This window comes from Pelobates fuscus, chromosome 9 (assembly GCF_036172605.1).
Source record: "Pelobates fuscus isolate aPelFus1 chromosome 9, aPelFus1.pri, whole genome shotgun sequence".
Classification (NCBI taxonomy): Eukaryota; Metazoa; Chordata; class Amphibia; order Anura; family Pelobatidae; genus Pelobates; species Pelobates fuscus.
The window spans coordinates 147,709,451-147,731,167 of record NC_086325.1 but is presented as its reverse complement, the minus strand read 5'-3'; the positions used below and the strand labels follow the sequence as shown (position 1 = coordinate 147,731,167).

Sequence of the window (21,717 nt, the reverse complement as noted above, 5' to 3'; positions counted from 1 at the left end):
GCAATTGTTGGGAGTAACATAAGGTTAAAAGTTATAGGCTGCAGAGATCAGCTTAGTGGGTATCATCTGATTGTGACATATGTTTGGGAATGATTATAATTTCCTTAATCCTAGGGAGGCATTACAATAGTGGATTATCTGTTCCTCTATACAGGATCCTAATGGCCACTATGTGGAAAAGGGTGATTTTTAGGGGTAGGTTAGAGAGCATTTCCCTATTAGTATGTGGTGTTGAACCCTGAAGCTCCAACTGTAAGAAATGGTCAATGGTTGTTTAATGTGTGTAAACAAAGTAAGCATTCTTTTATTATTTTTATGAAGCAAACATAAGTGGGTATCTATAAAGTCATATAAAAAAAAATAGCAACCTAAAAATAGAATCATAGGCTTGTATACTTAAGCATTTCCATGGCTCATCCGTAGTATGTGGTTGAGGGCCAAGCTTCATCTAGAATCTAAGGGCTCTTGGACCATCAGTCCTATCAAGTAGGTTGTGTATTGCAGGATGATGGAAGGAGTCCTCGCGAAGGGGCTTGGGTCTGTGGTTTGCGCCTGTTTCCAATGCTCCCTTCTCAGGAGTGAGGCAAAAATCTTCTTTAGGTCTCCCCCTTTCCTAAGTTGTGTCTCTTTCCCCTATCTCTTCCCCATCTGTATTTATGTCTCTCCCCATCTCTCTCCTTGTTTGCCTCTCTCCTCAACATTTTTCTTATTTGATTTTCATTTGCCAGTTTGCCCAATAGCCATTCTGGGCTTCAATAAAACACACTTTAATGTGGCCAATGCTTTGTAAGTAAGTATCCTTTATGCAGAATATCTGTTGGCAACAATGACCATAAAATAGAAAATGTACAATCATGACTTTGTGGATTGCATCAATTTAATCAACAGGCAATAATTTTACTATTTATTTATTTTGTTTTTACACAGGTCGTATTTTAATTTCAGAGTACTTGTAAGAATAGTTATAACCTTTGCCAGTTCTCCAGTTGATTCCATCCGCATACGTGCTGTGCACCCCTAACAAATATTGACCATTTAGGTTTGAGTAGTGACATTTATTATACCACCAAGCACCCTTGTGTGTTCCAGCACAATTTATTGAATCTGCATCGTTATCTTGGTCGTAGGTGGAAAACATCATATTATTTTGGAATGTTAGGGAATCTCCTAAAAGCACAAAAACAGTCACATCTGTCAATAAAACACTTCAAATAAAAGGGACACTAGGCAACATAACCACTACAGATAGGTGCCATAGCTCCCTCCCTCGTTTGATATCCAACAGTTTGTAACTGTGTGACATAAACTGGGGCCATTTCCAGTACCCAAGAATGACACCTTCTTTGAATCTCCATTGATACTGCTGCCTTATGTACGAGCATTTTCAAAGGAGAACGTCAGATACTTATCTTTGAAACCAGGTAAACATACAAGATGAACTTCTAAAGTCAAGGCAATTACTGACTCTCATTTAGCCCTATGTCTCTAAAAGACCGTAGCATTTTTTTGGACGGCAGATAATTTGGTGGATTACTTGTTTTATACTTTCTTCTAATAATAATATTTCTGAATACCTCTCATTTTCCATCATTGATATATATATATATATATTATGGGCCCTGCTTTAAATGTTTATACAAGTTAAAGATCAACTACTTTAGATGATTCACCTAAGAGATTTGCATTGACATTGGCACTGACTCACGTCCTGACCCATGTTACTTGTGCTTTGGTAACACATTACTGGGTCACTTCGGCAGTGCAAACATTTTTGAGAGGGTAGAATGGCGTGTAGTGGAAGTGGTTTGAATATTTCTGTTCAGTATTTACAGATGAAAATGAAGGAAAGGGACCTCAGTTAGGAAAAAGGACAAATGAGTCATTTATTACATGTGAGTTTACAGAGGAAGAGGTTCTATTTCAACTGTCAAAAGTAAAGACAAATAAGTCAATGGGACCGGATGGAATACACCCAAAGCTATTAAAAGAGTTTAGTGGAGTACTGGCAAAACCATTAACAGATTTATTTAACCAATCGTTGTTAACAGGAGTAGTCACAGAAGATTTAAAGTTAGCGAATGTTGTGCCCATTCACAAGAAAGGTAGTAGGGAGGAGTCGGAGCCTTACTTCAGTAGTGGGGAAAGTAATGGAAACCATGTTAAAGGATAGGATTGTTGAACATCTAAAAACACATTGATTTCAAGATCAGAGACAACATGGATTTACTTCAGGGAGATCATGCCAAACTAATCTTATTGATTTTTTTGATTGGGTAACTAAAATAATAGATCAGGGTGGTGCAGTAGACATTGCTTACCTAGATTTCAGTAAGGCTTTTGACACTGTTGCACATAGAAGGCTTATCAATAAACTACAATCTTTGAGTTTGGATTCCAATATTGTTGAATGGGTAAGGCAGTGGCTGAGTGACAGGCAACAGAGGGTTGTAGTCAATGGCGTATATTCAAAGCTTGGGCTTGTCACCAGTGGGGTACCTCGGGGATCTGTACTTGGACCCATTCTCATTAATATTTTTATTAGTGATATTGTAGAAGGTCTTGATGGTAAGGTATGTATTTTTGCTGATGATACTAAGATATATAACAGGATTGATGTTCCAGGAGGGATAAGCCAAATGGCAAATGATTTAGGTAAACTAGAAAAATGGTCAGAGTTGTGGCAACTGACATTTAATGTGGATAAGTGCAAGATAATGCATCTTGGACATAAAAACCAAAGGGCAGAGTACAGAATATTTGATAGAGTCCTAACCTTAACATCTGAGGAAAGGGATTTAGGGATGATTATTTCTGATGACTTAAAGGTAGGCAGACAATGTAATAGAGCAGTGGGAAATGCTAGCAGAATGCTTGGTTGTATAGGGAGAGGTATTAGCAGTAGAAAGGGGGAAGTGCTCATGCCATTGTATAGAACACTGGTGAGACCTCACTTGGAGTATTGTACACAGTACTGGAGACCGTATCTCCAGCATTGGCGGATCCAGGGGGGGGGCAACGGGGCAATTGCCCCCCCCGAGAAAATATTGCTGCCCGAGGCTCTCCCCTGCCGGCCCATGCAGGGCTGGTGCTATCCAAGCACCAGCCCTGCTGATTGCCTGCACGGACCGGAGGGGAGATCAGTGATCTCCCTTCCCGGCCCACAGGCACATTGCTGGGCGGCCGGCAGGGGAGGGAGTGGGAGAGAGAACCCGGGGGAACTCTTACCTGCAGCTCCGCCGGGTTCTCCTCTCGCGAGCACGGAGCGTTACCATGGCAACGCTCCGTTCTCGCGAGAGTGAACTCTAGCCTGAGCTGCAGGTTAGAGTTCACTCCCCCACTAGAACCACCAGGGACTGGAAGAGAAAGCAATGTCTCCCCCTCCCTCAGCAAAGGTAAGAAGGGAGGGGGGACATTAGCTTTATTTATTTAATAATTAAAACAAAAAAAAATCTTTTATCTGCCCCCCTATCCTCTCACACACTGCACCACACAGCCCCCCTTACCTACACAGCCCCCCCCCCCTTACCTACACAGCCCCCCTTACATACACAGTCCCCCCTTACCTACACAGCCCCCCTCTTACCTACACAGCCCCCCTCTTACATACACAGCCCCCCCTAACATACACAGCCCCCCCTAACATACACAGCCCCCCTCTTACATACACAGCCCCCCTCTTACATACACAGCCCCCCCTTACATACACAGCCCCCTTACCTACACAGCCCCCCCCTAACCTACACAGCCCCCCCCTTACCTACACAGCCCCCCCTTACATACACAGTCCCCCCTTACCTACACAGCCCCCCCTTACCTACACAGCCCCCCTCTTACATACACAGCCCCCCCTAACATACACAGCCCCCCTCTTACATACACAGCCCCCCTTAAACACACAGCCCCCCCTTACATACACAGCCCCCCTTACATACACAGCCCCCACTTACACACACAGCCCCCACTTACACACACAGCCTCCCCTTACACACACATACCCTCTTACACACACACAGCCCCCCCTTACATACACAGACCCCCCTTACATACACAGACCCCCCTTACATACACAGACCCCCTTTACATACACAGACCCCCTTTACACACACAGCCCCCCCTTACATACACAGCCCCCCTTACATACACAGCCCCCACTTACACACACAGCCTCCCCTTACACACACAGACCCTCTTACACACACACAGCCCCCCTTACATACACAGACCCCCTTTACACACACAGCCCCCCCTTACACACACAGCCCCCCTTACACACACAGACCCCCTTTACACACACAGCCCCCCTTACATACACAGACCCCCTTTACACACACAGCCCCCCCCTTACATACTCAGCCCCCCTTACATACTCAGCCCCCCTTACATACTCAGCCCCCCTTACATACTCAGCCCCCCTTACATACACAGCCCCCCTTACATACACAGCCCCCCTTACACACACAGCCCCCTCTTACACACACAGCCCCCCTCTAACATACACAGCCTCCCTTACATACACAGCCCCCCTCTTACACACAGCCCCCCCCTTACACACACAGCTCCCCCTTACATACATAGCCCCTCTTACACACACACAGCCCCCCCTTACACATAGCCCCCAATACACTCACTGCCCCCCATACACACACAAAGCACCCCTCAAACAAAAACACGCTGCGCCACTCACGCACAAACACACTACTCCCAATACACACACTGCACCATTTACACACAAACACACTGCTCCCAATATACATATTGCTACCCCATACATACACTGCACCCCTCTCACACACGCACTACCCCTCCATACACATACTGCGACCCTCACACACACTGCACCCCTCACACACATACACACTACAACCCCTATCCCGGCAGACATGGGTAAGTTATCAAACATTTTTTTAAACAGTTTGACTACTTACTCTGGGAGGGCGCCACAGCAACTCCTGGCACCAAAACCACTACAGAGAGCTGTAGTGGTTATTGTGCCTGGATTGTTTCTTAAAATAATCTGCCAGTGCCCCTCCCGAGATTAGCTTCTGGATCCGCCACTGATCTCCAGAAGGATATTGATACCTTAGAGAGAGTTCAAAGAAGGGCTACTAAACTGGTTCATGGATTACAGGATAAAACTTACAAGGAAAGGTTAAAGGATCTTAACATGTATAGCTCGGAGGAAAGACGAGACAGGGGGGGATATGATAGAAACATTTAAATACATAAAGGGAATTAACACAGTAAAGGAGGAGATTATATTTAAAAGAAGAAAAAACTACCACAACAAGAGGACATAGTCTTAAATTACAGGGGCAAAAGTTTAAAAATAATATCAGGAAGTATACTTTACTGAGAGGGTAGTGGATGCATGGAATAGCCTTCTAGCTGAAGTGGTAGAGGTTAACACAGGGAAGGAGTTTAAGCATGCGTGGGATAGGCATAAGGCTATCCTAACTATAAGATTAGGCCAGGGACTAATGAAAGTATTTAGAAAATTGGGCAGACTAGATGGGCCAAATGGTTCTTATCACATTCTATGGTTCCCATTCATGCTGCCCAAATATATATATATATATATATCAGAAAGGAAAACCGGGCAGTTACATCAGTTTCCTGGCAGATGTGTTTGGGAGCAATGAGATCTTTGCCTCTGTTCCCCTAAAACTGTATTTTCCGACACCCTCGTCTTGCTCAGGAATGTGTAATAGAGACTCTGTGCCATCTCTTACCTGCATTACCATGAGTGAACTCGCCAAGTAATAATTTGTACTTCTCCGACTCTCCCTGAATTCGAAAGGATGAGTATTTGGCAAAGTGCTTTGTGTTCTCAAAGTCTAGTAGATCAACACGGAGCTCCCATGTGCCTGTGGAGAGAGTAAAGGAGAATGGATCAAGCCAGTAATTATGTAACAATAATATACAATTAAAAAGGATTCTGCTTAGCTTCGTATATCAGAATTCAAAGAATACAATAAAAGTTACATATTATTTTTGCTTTCATTCATATCTTGTTATAGCTAAAGAACTAATGATTGTTTCGATGCTGAAAACTTTAAGTTAAGTAGTTTTAGATATAAAGCATGCCGAATAGGATAGATACATACAGAAGTGTCCTTCGCAAATCCATCCAAATCATCCATAGTGATTGTGGAAAAGTTTTTGTTAAAATGTTGACTTTGAATAAATGGCTTATTTGGGCACAGCCCCATTTCAGTAACATAAATATGAGCCTCCTTTGTGTGGGCAATGATAGGATTAGGGTAATGTGACAGGTATTCTGAGTTCCTCCACCAGGTCAGCTTCCTAGCTGCTATTGGGGACCCTGGAAAGCTTCAGCCACAGTCGCCAAAGCTTTACTGGGGTTGCTGAGGACGTGAGAGAGGACCCAGGAGCTCAGCCTGCAGCTCCTCCGTGTCCTTCTCTTGCGACCACGTAGCGTTGCCACGGTTACCACGGCAACACTCCAAATCTCGCGAGAGTGAGCTCTAGACCTGGAGCTCCGGGTTCGAGTTCACTCTCACCACTGGGACCACCAGGGATTCCCCACCGGACCACCAGGGGTAGAGAAATATTTTAAAAGCCTCCCTACCCTCCTTACTCCCTATACGCACACTGTCCCACAAACACTGCCCCCCAAACACACACTGCCCCACAAACACACACTGCCCCACAAACACTGCACACCCATACACACATTGCCCACCCATACACACATTGCCCCCACAGACACATACAGTGCCCCACACACACTGCTGCCCCCCATACACACATTGCCCCACACATACATACAGTGCCACCCCCATACACACTGCCCCACACAAACATACAGTGCCCCCCTATACACACACATACAGTGCCCCCATACACACACAGCCCCACACACACATACAGTGCTCCCCATACACACACTGCAAGCCTCACACACACACACACACACTGCAACTCTCACACACACTGCCCCCTCACATACACACTGCCCCCCTCATATACACACTGCAGCTCTCTCACACATAAACTGCCCCACATATACACTGCCCCCTAACACACACACACTGCCGCCCTCACGCACTCGCACACACACTTCACCGCTCACACACACACACTGGACCTTTCATACACACTTCACCCCTAACACATACCACTGCTCCTATACCCTATATCCCAGCAGACCCCAGGTAAATTGTCAAACTGTGCTTAAACGGTTTGACTACTTACTCTGGGATGGGATCCTGGCACTACTGGCACCATAACCACTACACAGAGCTGTAGTGGTTATTGTGCATGGATTATTTCTTTAAATAATCTACAAGTGCCCCTCCCGAAACCAGACTCTGGATCCCTGGGACCCTCAGGGACCCCTGTATGACTGATGATGGTAGGAGTCACAGTGTGGAAATGAACAATCAGGGTCTCGTGCAGGGTAACCACACGCCCCCTGGTGTTGAGCACCAGGGTTTGTGCAGCCACATACCAGGGCCCTGAAGCAGCTCCTGCGGATCCCAGGAGCTTGATAATATGCAGATATGTATCCAGTACTAGAAACAAGGCAAGACTAGAATAGGCACCAAACAAGATAATAAGACAAGACTAGAAGAACCCAGAACCAGAGCAGGACAGAAAGCAGAACACGTACACAAGACATGAAGGAAACAAGACCCGGACAGGACTATACATGAACTTAGGATACAAGACAAAATACAACAAGACAAGAAATACAAGGCAAAACAAGAGGCGAAATAACTAAGTACTATATATGTAATAAACATTGGAGATTTCGACGGACATAAATGGCCAAGATGTATACAGCCCACAACTGTGCCAAAGTACTCCAATTACGGTGGGTCCTAACTGCCTAGATATACATGACTAAAAGTACAACATTAAAACACACACAGTACTTACCTGCAAAGAAAGGAGCAGAGGAAAGAGAGACCACTGCTTTCAGGAACAGATTGAAACAAAAAGGATTAATGGCCAAGGAATGGGTGTTGCAACAAAAAACAAACATTTAAAGGAATCCAGGAGACAGGGAATTCCAGGAACGGAATAAAGGAATGAACCCAGAAAGCCAGCATAAAGAAAACCAGACATGGAACAGAGAACCATAAAAAACAAGAAAAACTAAACAAGAATCGTAAAAAGAGTACTGGATATCAGAAGCCAAGGCCAGAAATAAGCCGCAGACAGGAACAGGATATGACAATCAGTTTGTTTGTGTGTGTAGCATGTGTATGTATCAGTGTGCATATGTATTTGTGTATTAGTGTTTATATGTGTGCATGTATTAGTGTGTGTGTCTGTGTCTGCAATATGAGGGTGGTATGGTATGGGTAATGCAAAGGTAAAGTTGCAAGCAACATATATATTATACGCATACATACATACAATGCATGGGGAAACACATATATGATAATATACAACTAAATGATTATAGAATATGTGGGGAAAATGTAAATGACATTGTTTTCTTATCTGTAACTTTATCATTTGGTAAATGCTGTTTTAAAAGTCAAACCAAAATGTTAATTTTTGTTTCCAATAACACAGTGGGAGATGTAGTCCACAAAACCTGAAGTACGGAAGGTTGCCTAACCTTGGGTTAATAGAAAATGTTAGTTTTTAGTTGTTAGTTGGTGTTTATGGGAGCAAGAGAAGCTTTATGAGGTTGGTCATGTGAGTTAGAGATTAAAGATAGGCTAGGGGTTATGAGAGTGTGTATTAGAGATTTTGGATAAGGAGTTAAAGGGTAATAGGAGTTAGGGGTGCTGATGTAATACTGTGGATGGCAAATCCCATCATTCTTGGCAAGACCTAGTCTGTAAACATACAAACTATGGGCTTTAAAGGAACATAGTCAGAGCCTGTCTTGTGACATAACAAGCTACAGATGGAAAATTATAAGGGTTTCTAAGGCAAGTAATAGGGCAGCAATATTTACTTCTTTGTCCTACATCACAAATGTAAGACGTGTGGCATTATATCTATGTATCAGAAATGAAGGTTCCAATGATATCATTACCTGCAGAGGTTAACATGTGAAGATTATCGTTCCCCAACCAAAACTCGTTCAGGCGGCTGCCAAACCCCTTTTTGTATGTTTTCCAGTCACGAAAAAAATTAACTGATCCATCCCAACGTCTTTGGAAAACCTAGGTTAAAAAGGAAGGAGAATTAATCATATAGCATTGATCTTTTCTGACACGTGTAGGTTATGATAGGCTAGAGCGGTGTTTCCCAAACCAGTCCTCAAGACCCACCAACAGTCCCGGTTTTGTCCAAATGGAATAATACAGGGAAATACATAAATCCTAGACTGTTGGTGGGTCATGAGGACTGGTTTGGAAACCACTGGTCTAGAGGATTACCACCGTTGAGATGCTGAGATGAAGTGATTTGTCAATGAGAATGTCTGGGGTGTTTTCTTGTCTGCAACATAGTATCCATATCTACTGTTGCAATTGGTTGTACAGTTTTCCTGTCTGTACATGTTCCGATAAATGTCCGTTAAAAGTATACTCTAAGCACTAACATTAGGATGTGTCATTATGTCCTAAAAAACAAGGCCTTTAATGCCATTAGGATATATTGACAGGTTTGTCTTGATGTGAACAGAATTAAATCTCTGCTCACATTAGGGAGTTCCAGATTTCAGTCGATACATGGGGTTAAATCTCTGCTCACACACAATGGAACACCTGGTATCAAACTATAGCTGGACTCCCCTCTGTGGCCCCAGACTGACTGGTGAGCATGAGATTATGGAGTGCTCAAAGTGAGTACTACATATAGCCATTAAGAACACGATGGCTGAACAGATCGTGATTCTTGGTGTGCAGTTGATTGTAACCGGTGTTGGGAATTGAATGCAGCCCAATACTAATCTCATTGTAATCGGCAAGTACAGAATGCTAAAGTTCAGCATTACATGGGAAAATGTCAGCCACATACCACACTATGTACTAGAAAATTAATATGCTGATATCAGTACTCATATTGGCAGAGGGAAGTCCTTATGGTTAGGGTTAGTGTTAGTGTTAGGATAGGGTTAGGTGTAGGGTTACTGTAAGGGAAAGATAAGGGTTAATACTGTTTTAGGGTTAGGGATAGTGTAGGGCAGGGATAGGCAACCTTCGGCACTCCAGATGTTGTGGACTACATCCCCTATAATGCTCTTACACCCACAATGCTGGTAAAGCATCATGGGAGGTGTAGTCCAAAACATCTGGAGTGCCGAAGGTTGCCTGTGCCTGGTGTAGGGTAAGGTTAGGTATACGGTTAGAGAGTTAGTGTAAGCATAGGGTTAGAGGTAGATTGGTATAGCATTGGGGGATGGGCAAATTACCAAAACATAATTTAGATCCTAGGCATCTAACAATCAGGACTGATGCATTAAAATCAAAAAAAGAAAAACAGAGCACAAAATAGATGCTTTAGTTTCACACAATGTGTACAAAATAAAAGCAAAAGTGTGAAAAAACAATGTATTTTAACAATGTATTCATGCTTCTTGTTTTGTTAGGTATGCATATAGGATATTAAAAGAAAATATTTTCTGTCCTTTAAAAAAACTATATATAATAAGCGCGGAGACACTTAATCTATGATGGACCACACACATAACACATATTGTAGGTATTGTCTGGGTTCAGAAGTTGCATGATTGCCCCCATCCGTAAGGGATTAAACACAGCTTTCCAAATGTGAAAAGATAAATTTAGGATTAAAAGGAGCATTCAATGCACCTTAACCACCACATGTCTACATTGCTTAATGGCAAATCCAGCTCTGTAAATTATGCAATGTTCTTATTTCTATTCCATAAGAGTAAAATTAGTCTGTTAACGTGTCTGTAACCCTTTTTTGAAAGAATGTCCAAAAGTAGACACCAAATATTAAAAGTAAAAGATAAAAAAAATTGTTTTTTTTCAAAGATAAATTTTTTTAGCTGCCAGACATAAAAGGTTATTCCGCAAACCTATGTGATAGAATGTCCAAAAGTAGATAAATGTCAGCGCTGTGCAATAGCCCCAAATCAGTGTTTGTGGGGAAGCTGGGTATTGAGATAAATGTGTATGATTTCCACCCAGTGGCGTACATACCAGGGTCGCAGGGGTCGCGGCTGCGACCGGGCCCGGCCCACTAGGGGGCCCGGCCGCCCTGCGACCCAGGTATGTACCCACAGGGCCAGCCTCTTCTGCTGGGGGGCCCAGGAGCCGGCCACCTCCGGGCCCCCCGAGGCTGGCCCTGCTGTCACCCGGCTGGCTGGCGGGCGCGCGAGGGAGCACTGTCCCCTGGGTGCTCCCTCTTCAGCTCCCTCGCGCACCGCACTGAAACCGGAGCCGGAAGATTACGTCATCTTCCGGCTCCGGCATCAGTGCGCGGCGCGCGAGGGAGCTGAAGAGGGAGCACTCAGGGGACAGTGCTCCCTCGCGCGCCCGCCAGCCAGCCGGGTGACAGCAGAGCCAGCAACACCACTGGACCCCAGGGAATCCCCCCAGTTCTCCCACAGGTAAGGAGGCTGGGGGGATTAAAAAAAAAAAAAAAACGTTTGAGTTAGTGTTAGTGAGTGAGTGAGTGTGTGTGTTAGTGAGTGTGTGTGTTAGTGAGTGTGTGTTAGTGAGTGTGTGTGTTAGTGAGTGTGTGTGTGTGTGTGTTAGTCAGTGTGTGTTAGTCAGTGTGTGCTAGTGTGAGTGTGTGTGTTAGTGAGTGTGTTAGTGTTAGTGAGTGTGTGTTAGTGAGTGTGTGTGTTAGTGAGTGTGTGTGTTAGTGAGTGTGTGTGTTAGTGTGTGTGTCTGTTACTGAGTATGTTTGTGTGCGTCTGTCACTGAGTGTGTGTCTGTCAGTAAATGTGTGCGTCTGTTCATGAGAGTGTGTGTGTGTGTGTCTTAAGCACTTACCTTTCTCCAGCGCCGGACTCCCTTAACGCTGGGGATCTCTACGTCCCCATCCGCCTCTCAGCTCCGAATGCACATGCGTGGCAAGAGCCACGCGCGCATTCAAACCGCCATAGGAAAGCATTACTCAATTCTTTCCTATGGACGTTCAGCGTCTTCTCACTGTGATTTTCACAGTGAGAATCGCAGAAAATCCTCTAGCGGCTGTCAATGAGACAGCCACTAGAGGCTGGATTAACCCTCAGTGAAACATAGCAGTTTCTCTGAAACTGCTATGTTTTCAGCTGCAGGGTTAAAACTAGAGAGACCTGGCACCCAGACCACTTCATTGAGCTGATGTGATCTGGGTGTCTGTAGTGGTCCTTTAAGTGTATGTGTTTATGCATGCACTGGCATACATACCGCGGTCGCACGGGTCGCAGCCCTTGGGTTGTGTGTACGCCACTGTTTCCACCTCCACAGAATCTTATCTTTGGACTTTTACTATTTGGTGTCATACAGACAATTTAATTTTATATTGCGCTTTTTTGTTCTATTTTTTTGTGTATTCTTTTTTGAAAGAGCTGTGATTGCTTACTGGGACACTAAAGTCACCCAGACCACTTCTTCTCAGTTTTTTTTTTTTTTTTACAAACTGCAATGTTTAGATTGCTGTGATAAATCCACCTCTAGTGCTTGTCTTCCTAAATAAAAATACAAAAGTGGTTACATGTCGCAGTAGCTCACATGAAAGCATTGAATACAACAGTTTTCTATGGAGAAGCTTGGATGTGTATGTGGTGCATTCAAGTCCTCTCTGAGGAGCATTAGATGTACCTCTGCTGGAGGGGCTGGGGGGAGAGAGGTGAGCAGCGTTGAGGAAACTTGGGCACTGGAAAAAAAAACTTTTTTTATTGCACATGGTGGAGACCTGTTTACAATAAGGGGCACTATAGTATTTGGAATACATGTTTGTATTCAGGGCCATCTTTAATAGTAATTAGACCCAGGACAATCAATTTCTTGGGCCCTTGGACTCTTCTCACCCCTCCCCCTTAATGGGTTAAATAAATAATTTCCAAGTAAAGCATGTCCTTTTAAAGAACAGATTGAAAAATTACTTATTACCTCACTTACTTCTTTTACTTTTTCTTACTTTACTTTTACTTCTTTTTTTTATCAATTTACATTTTTAAAATTATTTTAGATGTGATTTGATATTATTACTGTACTTTGTGATAGCAAGAAATATATAGAGAAAATGATTCCTACAGAAGTGAGAAGTCTGATGATAACTTACTATCCAGCCTCCTCCGTCAGTGCCCATATCACACAGCACCTTCAGTGGAGTTTCACCATCTGGGTATATGGTGTACCAGTCACTGAGAACCGAGCCCTGATCCAACAGCTCCTTACAGTTCCTGGCAGCTGAGAGACAAAGAAAAAAAAGTATTGTAATAGTTAGAAAAAAAAAAAGTATCTTTTCTGATGAGACCACAAGTTGGAACCATGACTGGTTTCTGAATCCCTGATCATTTTGATCATAACCCATGATAAAACAGCTGGAGGTTATTTGCTTTTCCAATGGCCACGAGAGAGTCTAGCCCACCTGCCACGTCAAGGCAAACCTCTCAGGTGGGTCCTACACTAACCTTTCATCTTGCTTCCTTGAGCTTCTGGAAAAGATATCTCTAATGAGATAGAAAGGTGTATTTCTTTTTAATATACTTATTATTAACTCTTAATAAGAGTCCTATAGACTGTAAGCTTGTTTGAGCAGGGTCCTCTTCAACCTATTGTTCCTGTAAGTTTTCTTGTAATTGTCCTATTTATAGTTAAATCCCCTATCTCATAATATTGTAAAGCGCTACGGAATCTGTTGGCGCTATATAAATGGCAATAATAATAATAATAATAATAATAATAATAATGAACACCTAAGATAGGCGACAGCATTGTAACATAGCTGTGTGATACAAAAGTGAATACAAATACAATACAAAAAGAAAATGAATAAGCATGTAGGGGTGTATTTAAAAAAATACCCCTTTCAGTCTCATTAGAGATGTCTTTGCCAGAAGTTCAAGGAAGCAAGATGAAAGGTTAGTGTAGATCCCACCTGAGAGGTTTGCCTTGACGTAGCAGGTGGGCTAAAGTCTCTCATGGCCATTGGGGAAATAAATAACCTCCATTTGTTTCTTTATTCTTTGGTTTTTACTGTATGTATTGGGGCTGATGTGTACTATGGTCGTTGCTGCCGCCCAAGAGTAATGGGAGTTTGAGCGCAGAAATGCAGTATGGTGTCTGAGACATGCTGGCCTATGCTAATTTGCATTGGAAGCTGGGAATTCTGGGATAGTTGCGGAAAATGATTTCTTGAGTTTCTATGCCAAGCAGGGCTTCTCAAAATCTATTTTGATATATGCATGTGTTGCATAACAGTATTTTGTCTCTTTACACTGAGGGAAGTTCTGTCATATTTGGTATCCCTACAATCTTTTTGGTGCCTAGCTATAGATTTCTTAATTTTCCACAAATCAGGGTTTAACCCCTTAAGGACCAAACTTCTGTAATAAAAGGGAATCATGACATGTCATGTGTCCTTAAGGGGTTAATAAATAAACCCCTGTTGTGTATTTCTGTGTCCGGCAGCTATATATGTGTCCCCAGTTATATCTGTACCCTGGATTCTCTGTCCCCCAGCTATATCTGTATCCCAGGATTCTGTGTATCAGCTATATATGTACCCCAGGACTCTGTGTCTCCAGCTATATGTGTACCCCAGGATTCTGTGTCCCTCGGCTATATGTGTATCCCAGGATTCTGTGTCTCCAGCTATATATGTATCCCAGGATTCTGTGTCTCCAGCTATATATGTATCCCAGGATTCTGTGTCTCCAGCTATATATGTACCCCAGGACTCTGTGTCCCCCAGCTATACGTGTATCCTGACATTCCGTGCCCCCAGCTATATGTGTATCCCAGGATTCTGTGTCCCTCAGCTATATGTGTATTATCCCAGCATTCTGTGTCTCCATCTATATATGTATCCCAGGGTTCTGAGTCCTCCAGCTATATATGTATCCCAGAATTCTATGTCCCCACTTATATTTGTATCCCAGCATTCTGTGTCTTCAGCTATATGTGTATCCCAGGATTCTATATCCAGCAGCTTTCTGTTTTCCCTATCTTTCTATGTCCCCAACAGAACAAGGCTGGGCCAAAACGTCAGTCGAGGCATTTAAAGCCAGAGTAGTCCAAAATGAAGTGTTGTGTCATCACCAGTGACATGCACGCCCCTCCAATGTGGGCTGCTTTCAGGGCAGCCCATGTGCAGAGCCCTCCTACAGAGTTCTCTCAATGGGAAAATTCCCTCTGCTAAAGAAAATACAAGCAAATTTAAAGGACACCTGTCATCAAATTTTCACTTCTCAGTTTTTAAAAGTTTATTACATTTTATGGAAGACATAACTCTCCTGTCAGAGGCAAAGCAAACCTATTTTGTGAATCCTATGCAAATGTGTATGTAGTCATATACAGGGAGTGCAGAATTATTAGGCAAGTTGTATTTTTGAGGATTAATTTTATTATTGAACAACAACCATGTTCTCAATGAACCCAAAAAACTCATTAATATCAAAGCTGAATATTTTTGGAAGTAGTTTTTAGTTTGTTTTTAGTTATAGCTATTTTAGGGGGATATCTGTGTGTACAGGTGACTATTACTGTGCATAATTATTAGGCAACTTAACAAAAAAACAAATATATATACCCATTTCAATTATTTATTTTTACCAGTGAAACCAATATAACATCTCAACATTCACAAATATACATTTCTGACATTCAAAAACATAACAAAAACAAATCAGTGACCACCTTTCTTTGCAAGGACACTCAAAAGCCTGCCATCCATGGATTCTGTCAGTGTTTTGATCTGTTCACCATCAACATTGCGTGCAGCAGCAACCACAGCCTCCCAGACACTGTTCAGAGAGGTGTACTGTTTTCCCTCCTTGTAAATCTCACATTTGATGATGGACCACAGGTTCTCAATGGGGTTCAGATCAGGTGAACAAGGAGGCCATGTCATTAGATTTTCTTCTTTTATACCCTTTCTTGCCAGCCACGCTGTGGAGTACTTGGACGCGTGTGATGGAGCATTGTCCTGCATGAAAATCATGTTTTTCTTGAAGGATGCAGACTTCTTCCTGTACCACTGCTTGAAGAAGGTGTCTTCCAGAAACTGGCAGTAGGACTGGGAGTTGAGCTTGACTTGACTTTTCGGCTTGACTTTTCAACCCGAAAAGGCCCCACAAGCTCATCTTTGATGATACCAGCCCAAACCAGTACTCCACCTCCACCTTGCTGGCGTCTGAGTCGGACTGCAGCTCTCTGCCCTTTACCAATCCAGCCACGGGCCCATCCATCTGGCCCATCAAGACTCACTCTCATTTCATCAGTCCATAAAACCTTAGAAAAATCAGTCTTGAGATATTTCTTGGCCCAGTCTTGACGTTTCAGCTTGTGTGTCTTGTTCAGTGGTGGTCGTCTTTCAGCCTTTCTTACCTTGGCCATGTCTCTGAGTATTGCACACCTTGTGCTTTTGGGCACTCCAGTGATGTTGCAGCTCTGAAATATGGCCAAACTGGTGGCAAGTGGCATCTTGGCAGCTGCACGCTTGACTTTTCTCAGTTCATGGGCAGTTATTTTGCGCCTTGGTTTCTCGACACGCTTCTTGCGACCCTGTTGACTATTTTGAATGAAACGCTTGATTGTTCGATGATCATGCTTCAGAAGCTTTGCAATTTTAAGAGTGCTGCATCCCTCTGCAAGATATCTCACTATTTTTGACTTTTCTGAGCCTGTCAAGTCCTTCTTTTGACCCATTTTGCCAAAGGAAAGGAAGTTGCCTAATAATTCTGCACACCTGATACAGGGTGTTGATGTCATTAGACCACACCCCTTCTCATTACAGAGATGCACATCACCTAATATGCTTAATTGGCAGTAGGCTTTCGAGCCTATACAGCTTGGAGTAAGACAACATGCATAAAGAGGATGATGTGGTCAAAATACTCATTTGCCTAATAATTCTGCACTCCCTGTATATCTACCCCAGTATGCCTAGAGCTCAGTGGAATGATTTTTAATACAACTGAAGTGGGGAATCTTACAAACGGTTAATCATGGCAAAATGCATGGTGCGACCCTATCAGGACTACACAAGAACATATTACTGGTCCTTAAGGTGGCCGGGCTCAATATATACAGTTAGTGAATAGTCAAGGAAAAGCGAAGTTCAATGGGAGCCAGATGATGGGAAAACGAGAGACAAAAACTGGGTAAATAGTACCAGATAACAGAGTAATCAAAGATAGCTGAGTCAAAACCAGAGTAATAAAAAAAAATATATATATATATATATATGCCTTTGGAACTAAGTAAGGAGCCAAGACAGGGCACTGAACTACTGACAACGACTTCCATTTATATGTGAGGTGCTTTAACCTCATATCCACATGGAAAAACACAAGGGGCCATAAACAATTATGCAATTCCATGTTATTAACGTGATGATGTCAACACACATGCGTTACCTCCTAAAAGGGGGTGATGCAGAGTGGTCGAGGTACAAATGACCAAAAGAAGATTCAGAACCAGAGGGGATAGCGTGGCAGCCACTAAAAACCCAACATAATCAATGAGGTTATCACAAGAGGTACCCTGACAGATCTCCACTCATATCTACCTACAAGAAGATGACTGGGAGGGAAGGCAAGGTGGGTGGAGGAAGGAGAAAGCAAGGCAGGAAGGAAGGATATTATCATTGACTTTGCCCCATGGGAATCCGGTTATCAGACATTTATGATCTCTGGTGGCAAATATATATATTTTTTTAATCAGAGAAGACTAAAACGTGACCAATAATCTCATCAAGAGTTTTCTGTCTAGAAGCATGACTGTGAAGTCCATACCAGCAGGAATGAAATAAGCATTACCAAATAACGTATGTTCATCACCATTAGAGATTCGCATTGTCATCTTAGAATAAAAACATGCTAACTCGTTAACTTACCATACATTGAAGGGAGTGTAACAGATTCTCCTTTCTCTCCTAGAAGGTACAAACATTTTTTTTAATTTTACCATTTCCTTCTGCAATATAGGTTTTATATATATCTATATATAATTTAGTGCTATTTTAGAATTTTTTAAAGCTATTTGTTTTGCATTCAAGCTTGTCATTCAAATAGATTACAGATTATTAGAGGTACAAATGAAACATTTTAAAATGGAGCTTCATCAGATATGTTTAGGTGCCAGTGTGATATCGCACTAGTTATTAAAGTTAAAAAAATACAGCTATTGCCCAGAAAAGTGTCTCTCTGACCAATGAAGTCCTAACTAGGTTCACGTTTTCAGCATGGATAAATTGGACTACCATGGTCTTATTGTCAATTGATTGGTATGTGCAAGGTCCTCCTGTGCCTTCCTGTACAAACCATTGGCTGGAAATCTATTCATAAACAGGACTATACATAGGAGACGAGGTCACACATTTAGACTGGAAGAAATGAGATTTAGTCTAAGGCAAATGAAAGGTGGTTTTTTTTTTGTTTGTTTGTTTTTACAGTAAGAACAATAAGGATGTGAAATTCTCTGCCTGAAGAGGTGGTTTTCTCAGAGTCCGTACAGATGTTTAAACAGCAATTGGATAAATACTTGCAAAAACAGAATATACAGGGATAAAATTTCTAATTAGTGGGATAATTGCTCCTTGATCCAATGAGATATCTGACCGCCATTCTGGGGTCAAGAAGGAATTTTTTCCTAGTTTGTTGCAAAATTGGAAGTGCTTCAGACTGGGGTTTTCTGCAACAGCAAAAACATATGTGGGAAAGGCTGAACTTGATGGATGCATATCTATTTCCAGCTATGTGACTAGGTAACATTCATCTAGACCACTGTTTCTTTTGTCACCATTGTGGAGTAGGCCTCCACCCTACACTCTAGGCCTCTCTTCTCATACCTTCAAAAGGGGATCTGCAGTTCTCTTCATATCCCCTTTCTGCCATCTTGCAAGTGCAAATCATTGCACAATCAAACTAAGGTGCCACCTCTCCCAGTCCCTCTTGCCTACTAACTTTTACAGTCAAACCCTGTCACTCGGATATCTTTTTTGTCTATACTTTTAAAATGATAGAATAGAACCCATCTTCTAATAATTCATAATAATAATTATTATCAAACTTAAACATGGAAGAGCTATATATTTATAATTTCTTTATTTTCACTCCAAGGAGAGGTCATGTAAAAAGTGTCCACCAGTATCAGGGATTGGACAGTATGGAACATGGAATTGTTCTTTATTCTTGTCTTTTTCTCACTTTTTGTAGTATTTTTCATCCAGCCACCCTTCCCCCCTAACATTAATGCTCAACTTCGTTATCCTCTCAGGATAGCCTATTCTTTACCCAGAATTATTTTTTTTTAGGAATAGTAGGCCTCTAAGGTAAGCAAAACTTAAAGTAGAATTAAGTATTTATTTAGCCTCCTTAGTTGTCGTACTAGTCTAGAACATGTCATTAGAGGGTGACATAGAAAATCTTAGAATTAAATATGTTGTTTAGCTGGTCGCACTATAACAGACTATTAAAAAATATATTTTTTCCAAATATTGCATGATGTGTTACTTCGCCACCTACCTTTTTGTCCTGGAGGCCCAGTTTCACCAGGGATTCCATCTCGTCCTGAAATGATAATATAATGTATACATGCAAATAAAACACATTTATATATTATCAAATTATTATATTTAATATTGCATTTATGTTAAAAGTATAATTTGAAATTGAATAATGTCTTACATATTCCTACATGATTTATTTTAAATTCAGGGCAAATCAAGGGAAAAAAAAAATACATTCTATAAATTCTCTAGTAAAAACTAAGCAATATATTAGTAATTATAGAGCTTATTCTGTATTGCGACTGTAAGAATTCCAGGAGCGCTATATATTAATGTTTGCACTTACTGTCTGAGATTCTAACTCACCTTTTTCTCCTAATGGTCCAATGTCCCCTTTAGAACCAGGAGATCCTGGGCTACCTGGACATCCTCTGAGTATAGTTAACTTGTCCGCGCTTCCGACTCCAACAATTTTGACTTCTGTGAATAAATCCAAGATGTTGAACATTTGGAATAAGAAATCAAACGTGTGTTTTTGTTTTTTTTCTGGTACTCTGGTATTCATATTAGTTTATTAAAATGTGTGATATTATGATTTAGCAGTATGAATGCTCAAAGGTGTCCTCTTTCCCTCAGCCCTTTCTCTTCTGAAAAGAGGTGTGAGACCTTGACTAGTATCCGATTCCATGTACATTTCTCATAAATCCTTGCTCTATGATACCTAATATGCGTGTTTTTGTTCATTCGTGCTATGCACACTTTAATGAAGCTGAGCTGACGTTAAAGGCAAGATTAATAAATGCAATTAAATAAATATTTATTTGAAATACAGAGGAAGGATGGGTGGATGTATAGGTAGACAGATGTTTAGTAATTTGTTATTATAAAGAATTGCTTAGAAGGTACACTAATTGCATAGTTGATTCTATAAATTGGAACTTTTGTGACCCACTAAGAAAGCATTTGTCGACAATCAACAAAATTCACCGGCATTTACAGTAAGACAATTTTCTTTTCTTCATATTTAAGAAAACAATCAGTCAGGAGAAACAAGAAACGATAGAGAAGGGAGCTGAGCAAAATTATTGGACTGAGAGTAACAGTCCCCAGAAGAACTGGTGCAGGGAAGTGGTGTTGGGCAAGTGTCGATGTAGTGAGCGCCGTATTTTATAGTAGCTATGGGAACCAAGATTTCTGATGCCAGTCCTTAACTTTTTAACAAATTGCTCAATATTCACTTATGATATATGCAGGGTTATTTACTAAAGTGGGAATTCAATGAGAATTTTAAATGTAGGGTGCAAGAAACTGACCATAAAATTATTTTAATAAACATTATAAAGCAGTTTCGTGCATGGGGGAAAAAAATCAGAAGAACCTGTAATACTATATATTTATATACATATATGTAATATATATCTTGCGAGAGTCCCCAATAACTTTGACTTTCAATGACTTACCTGGACATATGTCTTCAGCATGACTTAGTACGGTTAGTAGGCAGATTGCTGAAGATATGGGAAACCACTTGGACATGTATTGGTTCCTCATTTTCCTTCTACACGCTTGAGTTTGTTTTCAGCAGAGAAAAAGAGTCTTAGGAATTGCAGAACAGCTGCACCCTATCTAAATACCTCCCATTTTAGCCTAATTTAACTGGTTGTTGTACAATGTTCTTTCAATATGCTGTTTAGACCTATATTAGGACTCAATTCATTAGAATGAACTTATATGGAAATGTAAGGAACGTCTGTGGAAAGAAAAAAACTCCCCAGTCTCCCTTTTTCTCCATTTTTCTTTAACCTGAATAACAAATTTTGTTATACATTTACTCTGTGACTTCCAATGACCGTGAGCTAGTGAAAAGTATTCAATTTGCGTTATATGAAAATAGAAGTGAAAGATAATATTACTAATTAGTGATGTCCCGAATGGTTCGCAGGCGAATAGTTCCTGGCGAACATAGCATGTTCGCCACCGCGGGCGAAAACATGCGATGTTCGGTCCGCCCCCTATTCTTTATCATTGAGTAAACTTTGACCCTGTACCTCACAGTCAGCAGACACATTCCAGCCAATCAGCAGCACACCCTCCCTAGCAGACCCTCCCACCTACTGGACAGCATCCATTTTAGATTAATTCGGAAGCTGC

At 41.7% G+C, this 21,717-nt stretch overlaps 1 protein-coding gene across 1 annotated transcript; it reads right to left on the bottom strand.

Moving 5' to 3' along the window:
* Positions 1-891: 891 nt before the first annotated feature.
* LOC134573166 (ficolin-2-like) lies at positions 892-21,179 on the bottom strand. Its single transcript, XM_063432705.1, has 8 exons — positions 21,027-21,179; positions 19,933-20,046; positions 19,583-19,627; positions 17,953-17,991; positions 13,174-13,301; positions 9,020-9,149; positions 5,730-5,864; positions 892-1,167 (listed from the first exon to the last, which is right to left on the bottom strand). Exons 1-8 carry the CDS (start codon positions 21,115-21,117, stop codon positions 920-922), a joined length of 930 nt encoding a protein of 309 aa, XP_063288775.1. The 5' UTR covers positions 21,118-21,179; the 3' UTR covers positions 892-919.
* Between the last annotated feature and the right edge of the window lie 538 nt (positions 21,180-21,717).

What these genes read in the sequence shown, in the direction of transcription:
- LOC134573166 (XM_063432705.1), bottom strand. Translation starts at nt 21,117, where the DNA reads ATGAGGAACCAATACATGTCCAAGTGGTTTCCCATATCTTCAGCAATC. An exon ending in TGCTGAAGACATATGTCCAG is followed by an intron (nt 20,047 to 21,026) that starts GTAAGTCATTGA and finishes ATTTATTCACAG; the next exon opens with AAGTCAAAATTGTTGGAGTC. An exon ending in TACACTCCCTTCAATGTATG is followed by an intron (nt 13,302 to 17,952) that starts GTAAGTTAACGA and finishes TTTGTCTCTCAG; the next exon opens with CTGCCAGGAACTGTAAGGAG.